General features: G+C 38.8%; 2 protein-coding genes and 1 long non-coding RNA gene across 4 annotated transcripts; 1 reads left to right on the top strand and 2 right to left on the bottom strand.

The window, feature by feature from the left end:
* Positions 1 to 789: 789 nt before the first annotated feature.
* Positions 790 to 7,461, bottom strand: LOC121946839 (5-aminolevulinate synthase, non-specific, mitochondrial-like). 2 transcript variants are annotated; one of them, XM_042491622.2, is made up of 11 exons: positions 7,322 to 7,461; positions 5,991 to 6,196; positions 5,684 to 5,860; positions 5,398 to 5,514; positions 5,092 to 5,311; positions 4,777 to 4,961; positions 4,433 to 4,612; positions 1,966 to 2,130; positions 1,601 to 1,869; positions 1,334 to 1,496; positions 790 to 1,077 (listed from the first exon to the last, which is right to left on the bottom strand). In XM_042491622.2, the coding sequence occupies exons 2-11, from the start codon at positions 6,178 to 6,180 to the stop codon at positions 917 to 919; spliced, it is 1,827 nt and encodes a 608-aa protein (XP_042347556.2). In that variant the 5' UTR covers positions 6,181 to 6,196; positions 7,322 to 7,461; the 3' UTR covers positions 790 to 916. The 2 variants fall into 2 exon arrangements, with proteins under 2 accessions (XP_042347556.2, XP_087938127.1); XM_088082001.1 differs by lacking the exon at positions 7,322 to 7,461 and adding an exon at positions 6,362 to 6,429.
* A 906-nt stretch (positions 7,462 to 8,367) lies between these two features.
* On the bottom strand, positions 8,368 to 17,283 carry spo11 (SPO11 initiator of meiotic double stranded breaks). Its single transcript, XM_042492014.2, has 13 exons — positions 17,110 to 17,283; positions 15,760 to 15,873; positions 14,906 to 14,994; positions 14,484 to 14,550; positions 14,215 to 14,323; positions 13,817 to 13,903; positions 12,379 to 12,415; positions 12,120 to 12,229; positions 11,921 to 12,020; positions 11,500 to 11,537; positions 11,048 to 11,124; positions 10,545 to 10,656; positions 8,368 to 8,786 (listed from the first exon to the last, which is right to left on the bottom strand). The coding sequence occupies exons 1-13, from the start codon at positions 17,223 to 17,225 to the stop codon at positions 8,667 to 8,669; spliced, it is 1,176 nt and encodes a 391-aa protein (XP_042347948.2). The 5' UTR covers positions 17,226 to 17,283; the 3' UTR covers positions 8,368 to 8,666.
* Positions 17,284 to 17,333: 50 nt separating this feature from the next.
* On the top strand, positions 17,334 to 21,392 carry LOC121946838 (uncharacterized). Its single transcript, XR_006106046.2, has 4 exons — positions 17,334 to 17,476; positions 18,905 to 18,969; positions 19,332 to 19,450; positions 20,817 to 21,392. It is a non-coding gene; the product is annotated as an uncharacterized LOC121946838 (long non-coding RNA).
* The last annotated feature ends 332 nt before the right edge of the window (positions 21,393 to 21,724 follow it).

Raw genomic sequence — 21,724 nt, 5'->3', positions numbered from 1 at the left:
GATCTTGTTGTTTATTGTTGAAGGTTGCACACATATTTATATTTTTGACTTACATACTAGTTTTATACACTGCCTCCAGTCAAATGTTGCACTTTTTATTCTTCTTTTAAATAGAGGTATCTTACACAGCTAGTTGATATAAATTAAACACGGGACACAAATATGTCCAAATGCCTGAATTTAGCCATTTCACAGTCTCAGCTGTAAACCAAGGGTGATCGGGCCTTTTTTGTTAAGCAGGGTTTTGTGGCCTGAACACTCTTTTATCTGTGGGCTACTTCTTAAAACCTATTTATATACTCAGGTAATCTCTTAACTTTGTTTTTTATTTTTATTTTATCTTTTACTTAACTTATTTTGCTCTCATGTCTAGCTCCTATTTTCCCATGCATAAACTTTTGAATCTTTTTTTTCTATAATATTTTATTTGTCTAAAGCCCCTTGGAACTTTGTCTTGAAAAGCAGCTATATAAATGAAGCTCAATATTATTATTAGGAATATTTATAAATGTTTAGCCTTTGTAATTATCTTTAGCCAACTGCTGACTGATCGATTGATTCATGAATACAGCCACGTGTAATAAATAGCTGTGTCACATGCATGTATGCATAACTTTATAAAGGAAATTATGTTTTGTTTTCTTTTTTTTCTCGCTATGTACCTGGACAGTGCTGGTTAAGCAATTCATGAATCTATGAAGTTGCGGTATGTTCCTGAAAACCACATTTTCACACTGATCAGTTTATGTGAAATCAATACATTTATGAGTGAAATCACACAAGAGTTCATGAAGTCTTTACCCACACATTTATTGGTGACACAGAACATTTTATATGCAGTGATATGTTTAATTTAAATAGAATAAATAGCTTGAATCCTACTAAGAGATGTTGGAGTTTAGTGTTTCATGTGATATCAGGCGACCACTGATATCATGTGACTGAGGCCTGTGAAGTAGGCCTTCTCCCTCTCACTCATCAGCTCGAAGTGAAGAGGCTGCTGGCAGAAGTCACACTCAGCCGAGGAGTGCAGCCTCAGCTCCATGCCCACCTCCTTCCAAGTCTTCACCAGACGGTCTGTTGGGACAAAGCAAACAGCAAACAGCTGAGAAAACATCTTTTGTTGCCATAAATTATGGATGTTAGACATACCCACAAGTGTACAAAGTGTCAAAATAATCCTAACAGTGCTGAGGTTTGAAATCAATCGCTTTTCTTACTATCCAATGCAGCTACTGGACTTCAGAGTTGCTACATTCACCAAATTTGAATACGAAAAAATATGGATATCTTTAATTCAAAAGATGGACCTCATACTTTATAGTGGACATACCAACAAAGTAGAACATCATCTGGGGAGTGTGGTGTGGTGTGGGTGCGATGCGCAGCAGCTCTTCCCCTTTAGCCACAGTGGGGTAGTTTATTGCTTGTACATAGATGCTGTAACGAGACATCATGATGTCGCAGATCTCAGTGTTTTTCACTGCATCTGCCACCTGCCAAACAGATACATAATATGTCAGATTTCAAAGATATAAAAGAGAGTGTAACAGTTTGAGTCCCTGCACCAGTTAGAGGGATAAATAATTAATATCTTTACCCGGACAGGAATGATGTGGCTCGGGCAATGGACCACCGGAAGGCCTGAGTCCATCAGCATCTGTCGGAGCAGCTTAACACTCCTCTGATGTTTCCGCCTGAGAACCCGGCCTTCCTCACTTTTCAGGACCTTGATGGACTCCTTCGCCCCTGCCAGCAGCATAGGGGGCAGGGAGGTGGTGAAGATGAAGCCTGCAGCGTATGAGCGCACTGTGTCCACCAGGGCGCTGGTGCTGGCGATGTAGCCACCCACGCAGCCAAATGCCTTGCCTGGAAATGAAACCCATAACAAGTCAGAGAGCCACATATGCAACTGGTGGGGGTGTTAGGAGAGGTTTACCCATATTAGTAAAGGGCTTTGCTTACCAAGTGTACCAGAGATGATGTCCATCTTGTGCATGATTCTGTCTCTGTCCCCGATCCCTCCTCCTCTGGGCCCATACAAGCCCACAGCATGAACTTCATCCACAAAGGTAATGGCACCAAACTTGTGGGCAATATCACACATCTCCTCTAGTGGGCACACAGCGCCTGTAGAGAGCACAGCATTTAATAGGCTGTTTAACATCACTAATAAGAATAAAGGCACAAATACCTTTTCATATATATATACGTGTGTGTGTGTGTGTGTGTGTGTGTGTGTGTATGTATGTGTGTGTCAAGAATGATGCTGCCATAAATATTAACAAAAAGGCAATGTGTCATTATACATACATACATCCTCTGGTTATATGAAGATTTAAGTTTCTAACATATGTGATATACCTTTAATAAAAGGTGTACATGTACATGTATTAGAAATATCGATGCATTTTTATATGATATTATGTGTTGTGACAATATATGGTAACGATATATGTTTAATATGCAAGTTAATGAAAACAACATATGTATAAATAATTCTGTATGCTTATATTTTTTTATGTTACTACATTGAGTTTATATAAAGACATTATATTTTTATATACGGTCTATGCTCCCTACCTGTGTATGACATCACTTCCTACATGACTTCCTGAGAAATGCCCGAAAAATGTATCAAGGACGTCTGACATGCGAGTTACGGAGAACAGAGCTGTTATTATGCTGCGATTTAATCTTTAAAACTTCATATTCAACCAAACCAGTGTTGAAAAGTTGCTCTTCTATCAGGACAGGAGCTGTGAATCAGAGGAAGATAACTTCTGTTGATTTATTAATGCTTGAAAGCTCCGGTGAGTGACGCGCGTGTTTGCTCTCGTGAGAAAAGAGTAGATCATAAACTGTGTTGACGTCCAGATACTTTTCTCTCGGAGTCATGAGAAGTTGTCTAATGTTTTCAGTGTACTTTGGTGCCAACTGTATCATTGTATTAATTTTAAAAAACGATGCTAACGGTAATAGGTAGCGCGGGTGGCTAACATTAATTGCTAACGCAGCTACTGTATTGCTTAGTGGTGTACCTCTGTGCTAATGTTATGCTAAATGCTAACTCGAGCTAATCGCCAAAATAATGGCTAAGCTAATGGCTAACTCTGGTCTGCCAGAGCAGCATGCTAAAGAGCATTTCACCTGTGCCACCTATTGTTGACTTTGTAACACGTAAGTTCACTGATATTTGCTTACTGTAATGGTTTTTAGTGTAACTACTTTTGTACTTAACTGATCTTGGTTATAAAATACACATGCTAAAGGGAATTTAAATCAATAATTCATGGTAAATCAAGTTTAAGGTGTAAAATATTATATATATATGTACAAAACAGTTTCACATAAGTAATGTCATAAATAAGAAATGGGCTCAATATTTCATTTGTTTGCTAAAATAAAGATTTATGGTAATCCATGATAAATAAATCCTGTTTTTGTTGCTAAAACATTAATTGTTGTGATACATGGCTGGCAATTTAAATTTTACTGGAAGTATATCCTCAATGTTTGGTCATACATTATAAAATGCAGTGAGGAAGAAAGAAGTTATTGTGGTCTCATGTAAGAAGTAGAACAGGATAACTTACAATTCTGCTTTTTTTGTGTAGGTTGTTTTTTTGAACTACCAGATTAACTCAGGAACATAGTGATGGCAGCCCAGCTCAGCAAGACTGTGGACCGTCGTGGATGTGGTGTGACCTACCGTAGGACCTGTTCACAGAGGACGTCGGATTTGCTCGATCACTCACTCTGATTCCAGATAAGAACACACGTGCAAACACTACCCAGGTGGTAGCATTTATAAACACTGAAGACACTTCAGGACTCAAAATCTGAACTATTGAAGCATTCAAAAGTCCCAACTTAAACGGATGATCTGAGTTGGAGAGCCCAACTCCCAGAGACTCATTCTTTCTTTAAAAATTTTATTTTAAGAGGTCTATTTTGATCATTTTTTTCCATATAAAAAAGCAGTTCTGTGAATCTTCTACTATTGCAGTGAAGCAATAAATGTGTCAACTGATCAACATAATACCAACTAACTTCGTAAGTCATTTAAGGTATTATTAGTATTATCAGTATTATTATATATATATTATATTATTAGTAGTATTATTATTTTGCTATCCCCTTGCTGCTGCAATGTTGGAAATTTCCCCACTGTGGGACTAATAAAGGATTATCTTATCTTATCTTATCTTATCTTATCTTATTAAGGTGTATATGTAGCTTTGCTTGTTCCTAATTTTGAGAAATATTACTCAAACTTTTTGTGATTCTACAAATGTAAATCAGTTTGCAGACACTCCCCTATGTCGTCATTTTTTAACTAAGACACGTCAATGAAGTATTAAAAAATTACAGAATATTTAAAATGCCTCATTTAAAAAAAAGACACTTGCATGGAGGGCTGCATACTTACCATCCATTGAATGCACCGTCTCAAAAGCAACAATCTTTGGAGTGGAGGGATCAGACTTCTCAAGCAGCTCTCTCAGGTGGCTGACGTCATTGTGACGAAAGATGAACTTCTTGACCCCACTGTTTCTTATACCCTGGATCATTGAGGCGTGGTTGCCAGCGTCAGAGTACACTTCACAACCTGGAAGAATAAACAAATGGAGAAAAATGTTCAATTCTCTGCTGTGGATTTAAGTCTAAATCAAGAAAGTATGTTATAAAACACTTTACAATTGAGCATCAAAGCAAAAGCATGGATTTTTTTTCAGCAAATTTCAAAATATTTCCAAGCTTAATTTGATGTACCTGGTAGCATTTTTGCCAGAGTAAACAGTGTGGAGTCATTGGCTACAAAGCAGGAAGTGAACAGAAGAGCAGCATCTTTGTTGTGCAGATCAGCTAGCTCGTGTTCGAGCTCCACATGGAATTTGCTCGTCCCTGAAATGTTTCGTGTGCCTCCTGCACCAGCACCGTGCTTTCGCAAAGTCTCCCTTGAAAGACAAAGACAAACAAACAGCAGAGTTTATCATCTAAAACTAGCCTATTCTATTATTTTATCAGGGCTGAATCTGTAATTATCATCATCGTTGCATGTTTTAATCAGGGTTTGAGCGTACTCACATAATGGCCTGGATGACTTTGGGGTGGCGGCTCATGCCGAGGTAGTCGTTGCTGCACCACACAGACACGTCTCTCTTTGCATGAAGACACTGTGAGTAGTCGTCTGCCATGGGGAACGTGTTGGCACGTCGGTTCACTGTCTTAAAAACCCTGTATGTGTGATCTACCTTCTTGCTTTCAATCTTCTTCTCAAAATACTTGTCATACTGGAAGGTGACAGCTGATAAAGGAGAGATGTTAAAAAAAGGTTTCAGATTTAAAAAGATCCCTTTGAGACATTATTGTTCATTAAGAAGAATCTCTTACCCTCAGGCAGATTGTCCTTCAGCAGGTGAGACACTTTGGAAGTTGTGGGTTTCAAAGGATTTTTTGATGCCCCTCTGTTTGCTTTGTCTGCCTCGATAAGATCTGCAACTTTTTTCCCTGCTCAAGACAGACGCACACTAATAATGATCTCTAAATCAACTGATTACATTCATATGCTATCCACATTAACTGTCACTACAGCATATATGCCCAAAGCTATAACCTTTAATTTACATAACTGACTTCATGTAAGGGTATCCAATTACAGATGTGGCTGATTTCTTACCTGTGTGTACAGAGTGTCTTTCCTGGACGTCCTCTTGCAGCTCAATGCTGGCCTCTCTTACTACCCTGTTGTTTGTCTGCACCATTTCTGCAGCCAGGAAAGGACATTTAGAGCCTACAGCCTGGCCAGAAGGAGGTGCGATGTGACCTGGGGGCAACTTGACTTCATGCTTTTGACCTACAGAACACAAGAGAGAACGTTTCTAAATTATAACCCATATATAAGATTTAAAAAAAAACAACAAATTGTTCTCAAATCACCATTAATTGTATTGATTTAACAGTTAATAGGATGGTTTAAAACTGACCGTCATTTGTCGGAGTGCCTTTGGATGCAGAAGCTGAAGAGGACAGAGCTCTGGCCAGAGGTCTGGAGGCCAGGTCCATCATCACAGGACACTTCTGAGCATAGCTCACCAGTGATGATGTTCCCGCCAGCTGCAGGACGACACTGGGCACAACAGTGAGGAAAGGGCACCGGCGGATCACCGCGTCCATATGAGATACTCTTGGCCTAAAGAGAAGGTGAAAAAGAGGAGCATTCAAAAAATGTACCACTAGAGTTTTCCTGTCAGCTTTCAAGGAATCCATCCAAGGACAGACGTCGGGGACCAAAACTGGTCCCATAAATTGCTGCCTTTCTCTCACTTGTCTCATAGCACTACAGCCTTTTTTTTACCTGAAGACATCCCAGTCCACCTTGACGTAACAGATGAAAAATGTCTTGCGAAACATGACGGATTCCACACTAATCTATGACAAGCAAACTCGGAGAGGAGTGTTACGTTTAAAGCCCAAGAGACTACTGTCATTCAGTCTGCGCTGCAGTCAGCTGTCCTTGACAAGTGGGAAGGGAAGGCCTCTCAAGGACCCGTCTCGCTCCAACAAATGTGTGATGTTACCAAACATTAGGGAGAAGAAGAGCTGCCTGGCCACATAAACTGTATCCGAATCCCCACCTCCCCCATCTCATGTATTACTTAACTATTGTCCGGACTCTCCTGATCCACAGAGTCACACGAGATGCTATAGTTGCTTTTGTAAAGTATTTTTGTTACCTATTTATTAATACTTAATTACTAGAAATAAAATGCTTGAAAGGAAACTGACTTTGACTCTAAATTCATTGATTACTACAAGAAGAAAAACATATCTTGCAAAAATTAACAATACATTTTTATCTTTAACCAAGCTTTTTTTTTTTAACCCATTCACTTATCATTAACTATTATCACATCATTCACTATGATTAATTAAATCTGGATTTAAGATAAAAATATGTAATGACTGATAAAACTGCCCATGCAATGATTAAAACAAGTTATCCCAGAGTATATTCTTAATCAGAAATTCTCTAATGGCTTTTAGAAAAAAAATGAATAGGAAAAAAAAAAAAAGATAGGTTTCAGAAAGAAATTCAACATAAAGATTAAGAAGAAAGTTAATGCAAAAACTAAACAGGTATGTTTTAAAATCTGCTTTGATCAATGATCAATAAAAGGCCATCCAGCCAAGGGTCATTGATGGCAGACACATAACTCTTACTTTCTTTAAGCAGCTGGATCATGTCCCGACTGGACCACATGGCTTGTAAACCACACGTGCTGTATCCCCTCATACACTTTTTATATAAACTCACCTGGTTTGTATTATTTTTTAATAAAATGCTGTTCAGTCTCGTGCTCCTCGGTGGTTTTCCAAAGACGGTCGTTGATCCGCGTTGAGGAGAAATTACAACACCTCTGTCACTGCGGTGACGTAGCAGTAAGTGTTGCACAAGCATGGGGCCACGCCCACCGGCCGGTACGTAATCCTGCCAAAGATCGTCTACTGCAAACAAGGAAGCTCTCTTCATCGATTAAACTGAACTGAAATACACGTTTGTGGGTTTCATTTAAAGCCTCTCTTCTTCAATATCACCAAAGTCGCTCAGTTCTTTAGCCCTTAAGATACTATTTGTTTAAATGGCAAGACTAAAAATCTGATAAATGTACTGGGAAATTATTATAAATTAAATACATAATCCCAAGTGCTGCAATCATGTACTTTTTTAAAAGGTATTTTGAGTATTCTTTTGACTTTTGTTGTACAATATACTTGTTAACTCCACTGAATTTATTTCAATTTCTACCTACTTCTGAGAATATGACTTTAACTGAAAAACACAGATTTATTAAATATGATGCATTGCTACAAATGACACAGAAATACCGCCTACAAGCATCAGGGATGATTTTATACCATCAAATTATAACACTGACAAAAGTTATTGTGCATAATACTTAAGTAAAATATTGAAAGTAGGCTTTTTAGTTTTAATATGAATGTGATCTTCTTCCACCACAAGTAATGGGCATTTTTAAAAATATATTATTGGTTTGTCTGAGGAACTTGATCAACTTTTTCCATTTAATTACTCCTTTTAACCAGATCAAAACAAAATATATACATATATGTTTTATGTTGATCAAGAATTAAAATAGTGGAATTCTTTTGTTGCTTGTAATATGATGGACAGTATCCCTTTACATTAAAAATTGTTTTAAAATCTGTGGAAATGTTGTAGGGATTCTGCACGGGCCTGCTTATAAGTTTCTTAAACTTTTTAAACCAGAAAATGATTAATTAATTCGAAAAGAAAAAGCATGGAGAAATAAAAAAAAAAAACTGCTGACAACAACTGGAATGGTTTTGAGCTGCTTTACTGATCACAAGGCCAACAAGAGTATAAATACCAAAAACATGCTGACTTATAAATGAAATGAGCGAGTTTTAATGATAGGATGATACTTTTGTGAAACTCAAATATACATTACAAACGCACACAGTCACTAATAATTATGCAAACAGTACAAACAAACTTCACTTCATGTTTTTATGTGTCTGACAAGGTCAACCAGGACAGTTACATGGAGGATCTGTCTCCAGTTGTACAACCAGCTTCAGCAGTTCACTTGTTACTCCACCGAGCGGCAGCATTGCGCTCACACCCAGCCCCCGTAACGCAGCTTGTTGGGCAGGTAGATGTTGGCGAGGAAATCAGGAGCTATGGCTGCTAGGGACTGTATTTCAGCCTTGACCTTACTCTGCTGCATCAGTTCCATCTACAACAACAAGAGCGCAAAAGTAGTTTTAAGGAGCATGTTAGAGAGAGCAAACAAGCATAAATCATCAGGTGTTTATTTCTGACAGCCACTCCACAACAGAGTGGCCCCTCTGTTTCCTCGGTACCAGCGAGCTAAGAGTCCTCTCACACACATTCCTGCGCTGTGTGTCACATGAGCAAGGATGTTAAAACTGTGTAAACCTCTGAGGAAGAACACTTTTTTCCTTTGTTTAGAAAGGAACAGGGTGCATCAGACCAACAGTTTTCCAAGAGTCCTGAGTGTGGTACTGTAGGTTTGGGGTGTGTGATATGGACAAATTGATTTATCATTGTATTTTTGGTTTGCATTGATAAGCATGGGAAGATTATGAGAGAATGGGGCCCTGGGCACAGATATACAAAAGGTCCAACCACCTGTCTTGTATATGAGAAGACAGACTTTGTGGTGGTTTGGCTTCTTTTTTTTCTTCTTTTGCGTCTCTTTGAAGTAATTTTTGTCTTGTTTTTGGCTGTGTTCTTCCTCTTTGTGATTCTTCTGCCCCTTTTGTCATTATTTTGTGTTTCTTTACAGTTCCTTTCCGTCATTTGTTTTTTCTTGTTGTCTCTTCTTGGTCGGTACAGTACGGTCACAACGTCAAGGTTAGATTTCAAATTAATACCATAAAGTCAATTGTTTGTAGTACTTTGGTAGAACTAATAACATTAATTAAAAAAAAAAATTAAAAATTTACCATCTTATGTTTGTATACCTCTGCCAGTCAATCAAGTTTCTGTTATAGTTCACATCCATGTCTGTCCAGACTCATATGTAGCCATGACAGGAGACAGTTCTTCAAATATGAATGTTGCTGCAAATTCCAAAACATGGCTGCTTCACGCAACATCTTCAACCCGGCAGCACAGAAGATCTATACAATCAGCACAGTTTTAAGATGGACAAGAATAGTGTCACCAATTAAACATTTGATCAATGTCTCCCCTTTTGTCCCGGAGATATGACATTGAGTAATGGCCAGAAAAGTGTTTTTGCTGAACATTACTTTTCGGATACAAAATGTCATCACTACCTAATTTTATCTTAGTGGATATTGTGTAAAATCTTTGGCGTAATTAACACATGAATTCTTGAATTATGGCCAAGAATGTGTTTTGTGAGATCACGCTGACCTTGACCTTTGACCACCAAATTGTAATCAGTTCATCTTTGAGTCCAAGTGGCCATTGTGCCAAATTTTTAAGAAATTTCATCAAGATTTTCCTGAGATACTGTGATCACAAGAATGGGATGGATGTTGGATATCAACTCTTTTTGATCTATCTGCTTCTTTAGCAGGTGGATTCCAAAATCTACCAGCCACTCAATAGATTACCATTGTTTTTCTGATGGGAAGTAATGCAGATCTACCAGTCACTTGAATATTTTGACAGCATTTGGCTGGCTGCTGGTGCTGATTCCCAAACCTGGGTTAGAGTCACCTTTAACCACAAAAATATAATCAGTTCGTCCGTCTAAGTGGACGTTTGTGCCAGATATGAGGAAATCATTCAAGGCATCCTTGAGTTATCGTGTTTATGAGGATGCACGGACGTACAGACGGAGAGACAGATGCATGGACAACCTGAAAACATAATGCCATAATGCTTTTGCCAGCCCAGAGGCATAAAAAACGCCTTAAATATTCGATCACATTTTATCTCACACATTTTTATGCAACTTCTGTCCTTCACTCGACTTTAAAGCACTTTGTTCTCTCACCTCTTTCTGCCATTCTGGTTGGCTGGTTAAGTACGGCCTTTTGAGGAGGCTGCTGAGTTTGCTTTCATCTCTCTTGGTGAGGGGGATCAGGCTATCCTCAGGAACCTGCAACCTGAAGAAATAAATGTTGATTTACTTCACATAACCACACTGATGTTCTGAAAGTGACAGCAGGCAGCTCTGTTGATGGATGTCGCCCCTACAGTACGTTTCCTCCCATTCTCAACAGACTCACATCTAGGAGTTATTATGTGTATGTTTAGGAGGAAAAACTTTACACACTACAATTAAATGTATGTCAAAAAGCCCCTTTGGCCTAAATTTGTTTTAGGGGACGTATACTTAAAACTCAATATGCACTCAGACGCAGTTCGTTGAAGGGGGAAAAAAAAGTGAGGGCGACAGCAACAGCAACCAAAACAAACAATCTAAATGTCCCCAGAATATAATCCCAATTAGAGGCAGGAGAAGGAAGTAGGAAGTAGTGAATGTGGAGTCCAAACCTCCGGAGGTCAGAGGGGAGGAGGCCTAGCCACATAACGCTGGGGACGGTCAGATTGTGGGCCTCAAACGACATGGCCTGTGGAAAAACCCACACACATATACAAGCTCAGTCACACACACACACACACACAATGCTTATACACATAATGTATCTCAAATAAACACACCAATCAGCACCGTATGTGCATATTGTGGTCCAACACATGTTCACAACGGAGTTAACGAACACAAATGTGATTACACAAACATCACAGAGATCATCAAAGACATCGCCACACAATCACACAACATTTTCACTCCATACGATGTCAGTTTAAATATTCTGAGAGGGATGATTGGTCCATTTTTTTGCTTAAAGAGGGACATAATTACATATTGCTAACAGAGAGACACTGAACAGGCCACATTGGATAATGTACAGTACAGAAATAAATGGCATGGCGGGACTCACCACTGATCCGTACTTGTAGATACACATGATCTCAATCCCTGGGAAAATCAGAGGGAGAGAGACACGCTGCAATCACCGACATACCAGAGCAATTATCCTCCGAGATGTGTAACGGAGCTTAGAACAAAGTAAAGCATTACATATGTGTCTTGCCATGCGATGGGAAAAAGGGTTAGAGGTATGGAGGATGATGGAAACCTAGCCATCCCGCCAGGACCAGATCACGCCAGCGGAAATTATAGTCAGACCAGGCACCATGACGCAGCGGACAGGTGCTAACATCTGCTGGCTTAGTGGGACATGCAACCCTACTGTGCGTGTGCTGAGATGAAAAGGCACTCAAGTGTTGTTAAACGTGTGGAAATATGCAAAGCATGTGTGAGGGTAAAACTGGTTTGCACTGAAGACAGATGACGAGTACCGTGAGGGTCAGCATCCACCAGAGCGAAGATGGGGATGTGCAGCGTGTCCCAGAGCTTTCTCACCATCAGCCTGCTGTTCACATCTGGTACGCCTTTACCCTGGATCCACACAAACACACCTGAACACTACTACTGCCCCTTTTCTGAGAAATTCTAATTAACATGATTCGAGTCACATTAAAATAATAGGAGACACACTGTGATCATGATGCAAGGAGACAGCTTTGTGCAGAAGTCATCGTCCAGAAGTCTTTGAAACGTTGCATCCTTCTCAACAACCAGGACAAATTTAGCAGATGATACGATATCTGTGCATGACTGAGGAAAACACAAAAGCTGCAAGCATGTAGTGTCCTCCACACAGAGAAGGAAATATACCAAATCTGAAAAATGACATTCTCAGATGCATCTACGAGGAAGGCAAGAAGATGACATTCTCAAAAGTCATAAAGGATACTTTTAATCCCACCAATGTTTGATGAAACTGCAACAGTCTAAAACAAAATGCAGTCAAAATTGAGTTAAATTAGTAAAAGATTTCTTAATGTATTTCCATTCTATTATATAGTATAGTAGTACTGTTTCTGGTTTGTCAGGAGACACAAGGTACCCTGTGGAGCAGTCGACAATAGTGTTAATTTTGTCTGCATTTTTTTAATTTAGTCTTAGTCCTGCCTCAAATGTCCTTGTAAGTTTCATATCTAGTAACCTTGTTCACTTTTTTTACAGTCAGCTTTTAGTAGAAAAGTCTGGGTATTTTAGACATATCTCTGTCAAAGAAAATCATTAGTATTTTCTTTGACATGTTATTTTCAACATTAGTATAGTTTTAGTCAATGAAAACTGTCAATATCTTAGTTGTTTTTTTAAGTCATCAGATTATATTGAACATTACAGTCAGCCTAATCCAGCCAAAAACAATAATTTTGTCATTTTAGTCAAACTTATTTTACACGAGATTTTAGTTTACCATTAATTGATGAAAAACACGCTTTGAAGGTCTGGAGCCCTTTTCTCACATATGTCAAGAACACTAAGTATTCAAATGAAGGTGTGGCTGCACAAGTTTTTTTTCTTTCTCTTTTTTTTGTTTTGTTTTTCATTTATTGTTGTACTTGTTCAGTTGTTTCCCCGTGTTTTTGTGATTGGAGGTACAACCTTCATGTACTGTGGACATCCTTGTTATGTATGTGTGTTATTGTTCTGAGTCTAGCAGGGCCGTTACCCATTTCTATATAAAAATACATGTCTTTGTTCCCCGATGGCATACTGAAAAGGGTGATTGTACTTCTGAATAATGAATACTGAATAATCCTGTAAATCCCAATTTAAAAAAAGTTAAATTAAAAAAAAAGATCCTCTCTGATAAAGCAATCAGTGCATTTGTTTGTTTGTTTTTTCGCTGCTGCACTGAAACCACAAAAGGTCCAGATATTACCTTGTTTCTTTCTCCAAAACTCTCTTGTTGTCATTGTTAACTTTAACTCAAGTAAGTTACTCCACAAGTCCTCCTGACTGTGCACGCTGTGTAGTCCTGATATGGCGTGTGCAGCACAGGACACAAGATAAAAGTCTTTATTCTGTAAACTACATTTTATTCATGTCTTTTTCCTTCATCAACAATATGTTGATGATGTTAATTAGTGCTTAATGACGTTGGTGGTGTCCTGTCTTAGTCATGGAAAAATATACTGTTGACAAACATATTAAGCCATAATTTCATTTAATGAAATTACCACTGGGAAACAAAATGTTTTTGTTGAGAAACAAATGTAACTTTTTAATGATGAAAACTCATGATAATGTAATTCATAGCTGATGTGAGTTTCTCTGTGTAGTAACATAAAGTCTGTTTCAGGGATGACGCAGTGGGTTTGGTTGTTGATGGAACTTACAGCAGAGCTGGAGCGGCAGTCGATCCTTGTGCCGTCCTCTTCCATATAACACAGATCACCGGAGATTAATCCCTTGGACGTGGCCAACTGACAACATTTAAGTTACACACTCACGTTAACACATGCTCATATTAACACATGCATATGCACACATGCTTCTTTGAGTTCAACTTTAATTTAACTTCTGTTTGATCAGAGGAAACTTTTTTTTTCCACAGGTGCTTCTGAAGATATGAAGCAGAGCAAAATACTTTTAATACCTCAGTCAACTAACATATTTCATCTGTGGGACCTGAACAAATAACAAAACACATTCAAATTACTTTTGCAAGGTTTTAATGTCTGAGGAGTGTTTTTTACCCTGCGTTTCTCATATTAACATGAACACATACACTTACCACATGTAGCGACCTGCGAGGAACCTTTAACATGCAGGAGATATCATCCACGATACTATCAACAGCTTTCTGTGAAGCAAACAGCTGCATGTTGTTGTAGAAGATGTCTCTGTGAAAACAAAATGAAACTCTTCATGAAACCAAATTCAGGAAAAACTCAGCAAAACAAAGAGCTTTCACCAAAAAAAACTTTACAGAACATGAATTTTAACTAGCTTCAGCGATCATTCATTCAAATGTGAACTGATAACGAATCAATGACAAATAACCTTTTTGTAGCATATGAGTCGCTCTGCACAAGCCTGTAGATGACCGAGAGAATCTTGAGAATTTGCGCTTTAAACGGAGAAACAAACAAAAAAATCAGTCATTATAAACACAAAATGTACTTATTACATCTTTAAAAAGGACTGAAGTGGGGAAAAACATATTCTGTTCCTAATAAGAATTTCCATGTGGTAAACCGATCCCTAAAAGCCTCTTCCAATATGCACTGTCTCTGCCAATTTGTCACCTAAAACTAAGTCTGACTGTTACTGTTTGTGCAGTTTATGCATGTGTTCACAATGAATGTAAATGAAAGCCACATGACGTACAGTACAAGTGTAAAGGTTTTTTGACTAAAAGGAATGTCTGCTGTCAAGAGCAGAAAAGGGAAAATATAACTACAGAGGTGTGTGTATCCTCTCACCATATTTAGTGACAGATGACGGACAGTCGCTCCTAATGGTGGTGACAGAACTTCCTGAACTCATTTGAAGCCCGACGGCACTGTCAAAACTTAGGTGGGAAGTAATGACAGAAAAGTTGAAAAGAAGGAAAGAAAAACAGCCATCAAAGAATTCGACAGATCATGCGCGCTACATTTACTTTTTAGGCTTTGAAAATCAGCTCCCCCACCTGAAAGTCATCTAAAATTCCCCTCACCCCGAGGGCTACCTGTGAGAAGACCTCCCCCGTACCTCGCCGTCCTGATTCCTCTGTGAAACCTTTGGCGCTCAAGCTGTGGGATTCTCACATTTAAAAGGGCTGAGACAGAATGTGCTTTAAACTGCTGCAAGTTTGATCCAAATAAGACCAGACAGTCTTTGCTCTGAGCATAAGGCCTCTGCAGATTAGTCGCATTAAAGCCCTTTTGTAAACTTGTGTTTGTGTGTGAAGGCCGTCGCTTTTTAATTCCTTATCATTCTGTCGTCTTTTAAGCAGCAGGACTTCATTTCAACTTGACTCACTGATGGAAAGTTAGTTTTCCTACCACCTGTTAGCCCGTGCAGTTTGCTCAGAACACCCCATATACAAATTCAGACACACTTGAAGTGTGTATTAAACAGCAATCTGCTCATCCTGTGTGGCCTGACCTCCCACAAAAAAAAAAACTATGTAGGTAAATGTTTATTTATTTCTTCACACAACATGACTGCTTGTGTTTATCTTTCAAAGGTCAGACAGCGCACTCAGATCCCACACAGTCCGTGTGTAAAAAGACTGCAGTCAGTGTTCAGGGCGGGCAGAAAAACTTCTTCAAGTGTGTTTAAATAAAGTTACCTGACGTTGGACCAGCTGGATCTGTTGGGCAGTGCCAGGACAGGGGCCTCATCTTTGGAAAGACTGGTCACTATTCCCAGGATTATGTTTTCAATGCGGGTCAAAATTTCCTTGCTGGAAGTAAAGATACATTGCTTTGAATATGGGCTGACAAGAAAAAAAAAAATCATGATCTTCAGCTTCAGCAAAATCAATATGTATTTTTATTGAATGCTGTTCACTTTCTAGAATATCTGCTAAACAGTTTATGAATTAAAGAATCAACATGTATGTTTGTTTATGAGTAATCCAGTGAATTAAATACCACACAAATCAAGGCACTTTTGATATTGTGATAAAGCAGCACTGTACGTTAATTTTCAGTCAAATACATGAAAGTGAGCGCTATTAGACCACAGTCTATACTCTTTATTAAAGCTTTAACACTTGCAGTGATTCACTGTGGTGCATTTGTTTTGGTCGTGTCTATATGCAAAACAATAAAGTAAAGTGTCAAGGTTTATTGCTGATCATGTCCACCCTTATTTCAATTTGCTTTGAAAAACATGTAGTTTAGATTAGATTAATGTAATCTGAAGACCTGCACCAAGTTTTTCCAGATTAATCTAATTAGCCTTTTTTGAAAAAAAAAAAGAAAGAAAGAAATTGCTGCTCATGAATCAATATTCACAAAATAGAAGCCAAACATCTGTGATGTGATTTTCTGTCACATATAGTAGTATTTTGTGTGTATATTTATATCTATATCTACATCTATATCTATCTCTCTCTCTATATTTTTTTATTATATAGTAATTTTTTTATCAATAAAGTTTATCTTGTTATATCAACTACCCCTTATGTCTTTGTGTGTACACACAGTAACGTAAGCAAATACGTGTACATACATATACAAACATTTGTATACAAATAATGTGTTTACAGTACATTTTATTTGATTGATGAGATCATACCGTATTTGTTCAGAAGCAGCTTATTAAGGGGAAAAAAGTACTTTCAATGCTCCTCAAATCAATCAACTTTTGGTTTGTAAAGGCCTTCAGATACAGACCCTTATTGTTATTTCATCCTTGAGAACCCACTCTGACCAAATGCATGCATAATAGCATGTTAACATTAACACAGCACACACTGGAAACATAATCACAATAAAATATAACTCAACATGGACAAGCTCATCAATCTTTAAACCTATAGTTACACTACAATTACACAAGTCAGATATCATTAGTTTTGACATTTTGCTGCTGTAAAACACCATAGGACCATCATGGCACCTGTTACATATTACAGTGGCACTCTAAGCTAGCTAACATTAACTCAGGTTAATGTCGCATTATCTGAACTTACTGGCTGATTTCTTCTTCAACACGCTGACAGTGTGTCCTGACTTCCACACTGTTTAGCAGGTCGACACGGAGCTTGTCAATATGTGAAAACAACTCTGCTTCACAGGATCCCATCATGTATTATTACACAGTCTGTTATTACATAACTAAAGAAATCACGAAGTTCCTGCGTATGGATGGTGTCGAAATCTCGCGAGATTTGCGCACCTACCTGATTGGCTTAATGATTTCCAGCCGGAAGAGTTATCGTTGCTGAATTGTTTACATCCATGAATTGTTTTGGACGTTTTGGACAATAAGAAAACGACAGAAACTTAACATTTATGATTAGCTGTTTCACTTTCATACCACGCTACTCTGTTTACACGGTAAGACAATGTTCACACTCTGCCATTTATAAACGTAGCCGATATTCGGTGTTTTAAATTGAAGTTTTTGAGTGGAAAAATGAAATATGTCTACAGACTAACGTTAGCCCATGTTTGTGCTTCTCATATGTGAAGTGGTGAAAGTACGTTAGCTAAGTTTGTTTGCAGTACTGTAGGTTTCTCAAGTGTAGTTTTGAGATACTCGCCTTTTTCTTGTTTATCTACAATTTCTGCTACTTAGTGTTATTCAACTCAACTACTCTTCAAAGCTAATGCGCTTCAATAAATGAATAAATTAATAACGATACAACTATGCAAACGTGCACACCAGAGAGAGGTATTGAGAGTGCATGCGAGGCTTTTACTTGGAATGATATATTTTTAAAATTTGAACTTATTTTTACTTTATTGAAACCTGATTTGTCTCCAAATCACTGGAAGAAGATGACCCAAAAATGATCATTAAATTAGTAAAAATGAAAAGATAAAAAACAGAAACAAACAAGGAAATTACCTTATTAATATTAGTAATAAATCTTCAACATAATTTTCAAGATATAATTCTGATAACTAAAAATATAGTTTTCTTGACATTTTTCTGTAGCTTTTTACTTTAGCATTTTCTAAATCTACCAATTTCTTGCATACTGTGAGACATTTCTTGCCAAGATGCTAATTTCCTTTTTCCCCCAAATAAATCAAACCAATTTTAACACTATTTAAAGCTTTAAATGTGTGAAAGGCCCTTGAGCACAGCAAAAGAAAGGCAATGTCAATCCAGATTTTAAAGGGTTAAGTGAGGGAGTGGGCCCAAGCCAGTCTCAACACATTCACAACAGAACACATACACAGAAATATTTTTTCAGTATACTGTTTATACCAGAAATATATTTTTAGTTCTATTACCACTCCCACAAAAACAGCTTCAAAAAATATATTTTAAAAAAGTTTGGCAGGTGTCTTCTGCTTTAAGGTTTAGTCAGTTGCATCTCTGTGATTAAGGCTTCAGTAATAAATATTTTCTCATTTGGAGTGTCTTTTCTTTTGCATTGGGTATTTCCCCAGAGCTCTGACTGTTGATTTTTATAAAGTGTTGGTAGGTCTGAGTACCTGAACGTATTTCCACTTGACAGTAATGACAGTAATACACAGATCTTTATTTCAATATTATTAACACAGCTTTCTCCTTATATAACACGTAAGGGTTGATGCTATGATTTTTTTTTTTTACAGTATTATTGAAGGGTAGTTGTGACATTATAACATGCTAAAAGCAGCCCTGGTGCTTTGTTTTTTAAATTTACTCTGTAAATATATCTGTAAATTTGCAGCATTTAGCTGTACTTTCCTTCGGGGCTTTTCTCCTTGTAAAAGTAATGTGCTCAGCTCCACCCTTTCTCTTTCTCTTGTCTCTTTCACCTGCTCCAGATGGCCATGGGCCTGAAGGCACTGAGTACTTCTTCCATGAAAAGCACAAGCAGGACCTATATACAGTATGTATACACCACGTGTGACAATATCCAATAAATAAACATCTGGTAGTTTATAAAGTATGCATTGTGGTAGATCATCCACACAATATGAAATGTAGTAAATACTCTACTCCTATATAGGCCTTTACAGGATATAGTATATATAATATATTTTACTTTTTGAGTTTTGAATGCTGAACATTACTTGAGTATTTTATTACACAGTGCTATTGTTGCTTTTATTTTAACAAACATGCACTTTCTGCAAATAATCAATCATTTAGCATTTATGATATGCTGCCACATGTAAATTAAACCAGTTTCCTTGTGATTTTCTTCTTGACCTTATGTGTTAAATCTCCTCTCTGTATTTGTGTGTTCAGGTTTGCCACAGTTGACATGCCAGACTACAAAATCTACAACAGGCACTGATGTCCTTGCAGCTACAAAGCAGCCTCGAAACAACTGCAAGCAGCTGCTAGTCTTCCTCTTCAAGCTAAAGGTCAGTACACATTTGCAAGCTTTGTCCATTAATAAGATCCAGTGATGTGTGTGGGCCAGTTAGCACCTCATTGGTGTAAGGTTGTAGACCGTTGCTGGTGGCGTAAAGAAAAATCCCCATTAGCACCCTCTGTGGCGCTCAGTAATAAGACCCTTTCTGCAAACTTGCTGCAACTTGTCCAAAGGTGTGTCTACTGTATGTGTGTGTTTCTGTTTGTGTGGGTGGGGGGGTAATTGGCTGCAGTTAGAGTCCCGGAGAAACCAAAGATATATTGTATCTGTCAGCCATGTGGAAGTGATCTTTAGTTATAATTTTGATGATGGTTGTGTGTAAGGATAATGCTGGCCAACATGTGTTTTAGGGCTCAGTGAGATGCTATAAATGTTGCTCATTCTGTCTTGTAGCAGCTTAGTTCACTGTATTAGGCAGTTGTCGACTAATTACAGCTGTTTTAAAAACCAAACATCAAAGTGATATTAACTGAAAACGACGCCTTGAGGAAATCTCACATATTGCTTCATCGACAACCTTTCAAAACCTGTTTGTGTCTTTGTTGCACCACGTTGAAGTCATGTCACTCTTTTGTTAAAACAGAGAAATGTGCTTAGATTCTAAAACTATTAGGTCATCCAGAGTCCCCACCTTCAAGAGCTGCTGGCAGGCATGCTGTGTGTGTTTGCGGAGGCACTGCGGTCTTTCTTTCACAGTGTGAAGGCCTGGTCAGAGTGTGTGGGAGCCAGGATCTGAAGAGAAGAGGTCTGTGCCCCTGACCTGACCCTGAATATTTCCTAATGTGCAGCTTTACCAAAGGTCCCCTTTTCCCCTGAGTGGCTTTGACAAGCTGCTTCCGTAGTAATGGCTCTTAATTTCTGAGTAATTGCTATCTCTAAGTGATGAGGGACAACCCCTCACCCAAGCTGAAAAAAAAACTTCACATGTGGAAGACGGCAGGTTGTGGGGGTCCTTTTTCTTCTGTTCCAGAAAGGATGAGACCCCTGCTGTTCCTTTGGCCCGGGAGAGATTTGTGTCGAGTGTGAGGCCCTAACCTGAGGAGACAGAGTGCAACGAGTCATGTGCTTGTCTCGGGATGAGTGTTTGTGCTGGGCAGTAGGAGGGGGGGTTGGGGGGGAAGTAGGGGGCTGCAGGGTCAGAGGAAAGAGAGTGGGGGCACTCGCTGCAGGTGAGGGGGATTAGCTGCAGCTAGAGGCCCAAAGAAACTAAATACAGATCTGTCAACCTAATCCTCACAAATAGAAAACAGAGCTGCCCTCCCTTCACAATCCACATAGTTCAGCACATCCACCTCCTGCTCCTCAGCCCCCCCACTTTCTACCTCAGGCTCTCCTGCTCCTCTGTTTCTCATCAGCTTTTGGCCTGGGCCAGTCTGGCTATGCCGCCTCCTCTCTAATGGCTCCTCAGACCAGCATCCCCTAAAGAGGAACTGACTGATCACCCAGGGTCCCCTCTGATGGACACACCAACACAGCCTTACAGAGTGATGAGAGCAAGAGTCAAAGGGGCAAGGCCTCTCTGCGCAGAGACAACAATCTAAATGGGACCTCTGCCTTGAGCTGCACGTAACTGGGTAGACCTTTATCAGGCCCTCACACCTCAGTAATGGATGCCGATAAGTATGCGGCAGGGTGAAGAGACCAGCTCAGTGTCAAGCCCGGATTCTGTGCCGATGACACAAGTGACAGAGTGCCTGAGTGATAACATCCTGCAATGGATAAGCTTGACTAAGCCAGGCATTTTGGAAAGCTTAGCTAAAACGGTATCTCTGACTGCCAGTGACACCAACTATAACTGATGGGTCTGGCTCGACTGCTGAGAGCAATGAATCACATCCAAGCTACTCGGGTGTTCCTTCGTGCCATATCCGGCTGTAGACAGAGTGACAGGACAGACAGGATACAGGCGAAAGTAGGTACTGAGTGATGGCAGGGAGGATTACAAGGTGCAGCATTTCAAATAAGATAATTGTGTGTGCATCAGCAGAAAATCTCTGCGTGTCATTTGGATGTGTGATGCTGTCACAATAATGTTTATAGGGTTCCCATGGTCAAAAAAATTCTGGAAAAATTCTGAAACTGTTTTCCAGGAAATGGTTCTAAAGTGAAAAGAACATTTTGCAACATTTTTGATTTAAGTTTTGTTTAAATTGTTTTCAAATAATCCCAATGCATATCTGCTTTCATGTCTTACTGCTTCTACCTGCATGTTAAACACCGGTGTAGCTGTTAGAACTTCAGACACAGTTCATTGCCACATCAC

This window comes from Plectropomus leopardus, chromosome 9 (assembly GCF_026936395.1).
Source record: "Plectropomus leopardus strain MGB_pleo_1.0 chromosome 9, ASM2693639v1, whole genome shotgun sequence".
Lineage (NCBI taxonomy): Eukaryota > Metazoa > Chordata > Actinopteri > Perciformes > Serranidae > Plectropomus > Plectropomus leopardus.
This window is presented reverse-complemented; position numbering and strand designations above follow the sequence as displayed.

Coding starts and splice junctions, on each gene's coding strand:
- LOC121946839 (XM_088082001.1), bottom strand. CDS start 6,417: ATGTTTCGCAAGACATTTTTCATCTGTTACGTCAAGGTGGACTGGGAT. Junction 5,861..5,990: donor AGGCACTCCGACAAATGACG/GTCAGTTTTAAA, acceptor TGTGTTCTGTAG/GTCAAAAGCATGAAGTCAAG. Junction 2,131..4,432: donor GACGGTGCATTCAATGGATG/GTAAGTATGCAG, acceptor TGCTCTCTACAG/GCGCTGTGTGCCCACTAGAG.
- spo11 (XM_042492014.2), bottom strand. CDS start 17,225: ATGATGGGATCCTGTGAAGCAGAGTTGTTTTCACATATTGACAAGCTC. Junction 15,874..17,109: donor GTTGAAGAAGAAATCAGCCA/GTAAGTTCAGAT, acceptor CTTTACTTCCAG/CAAGGAAATTTTGACCCGCA. Junction 14,324..14,483: donor GACTCATATGCTACAAAAAG/GTTATTTGTCAT, acceptor TTGTTTTCACAG/AGACATCTTCTACAACAACA.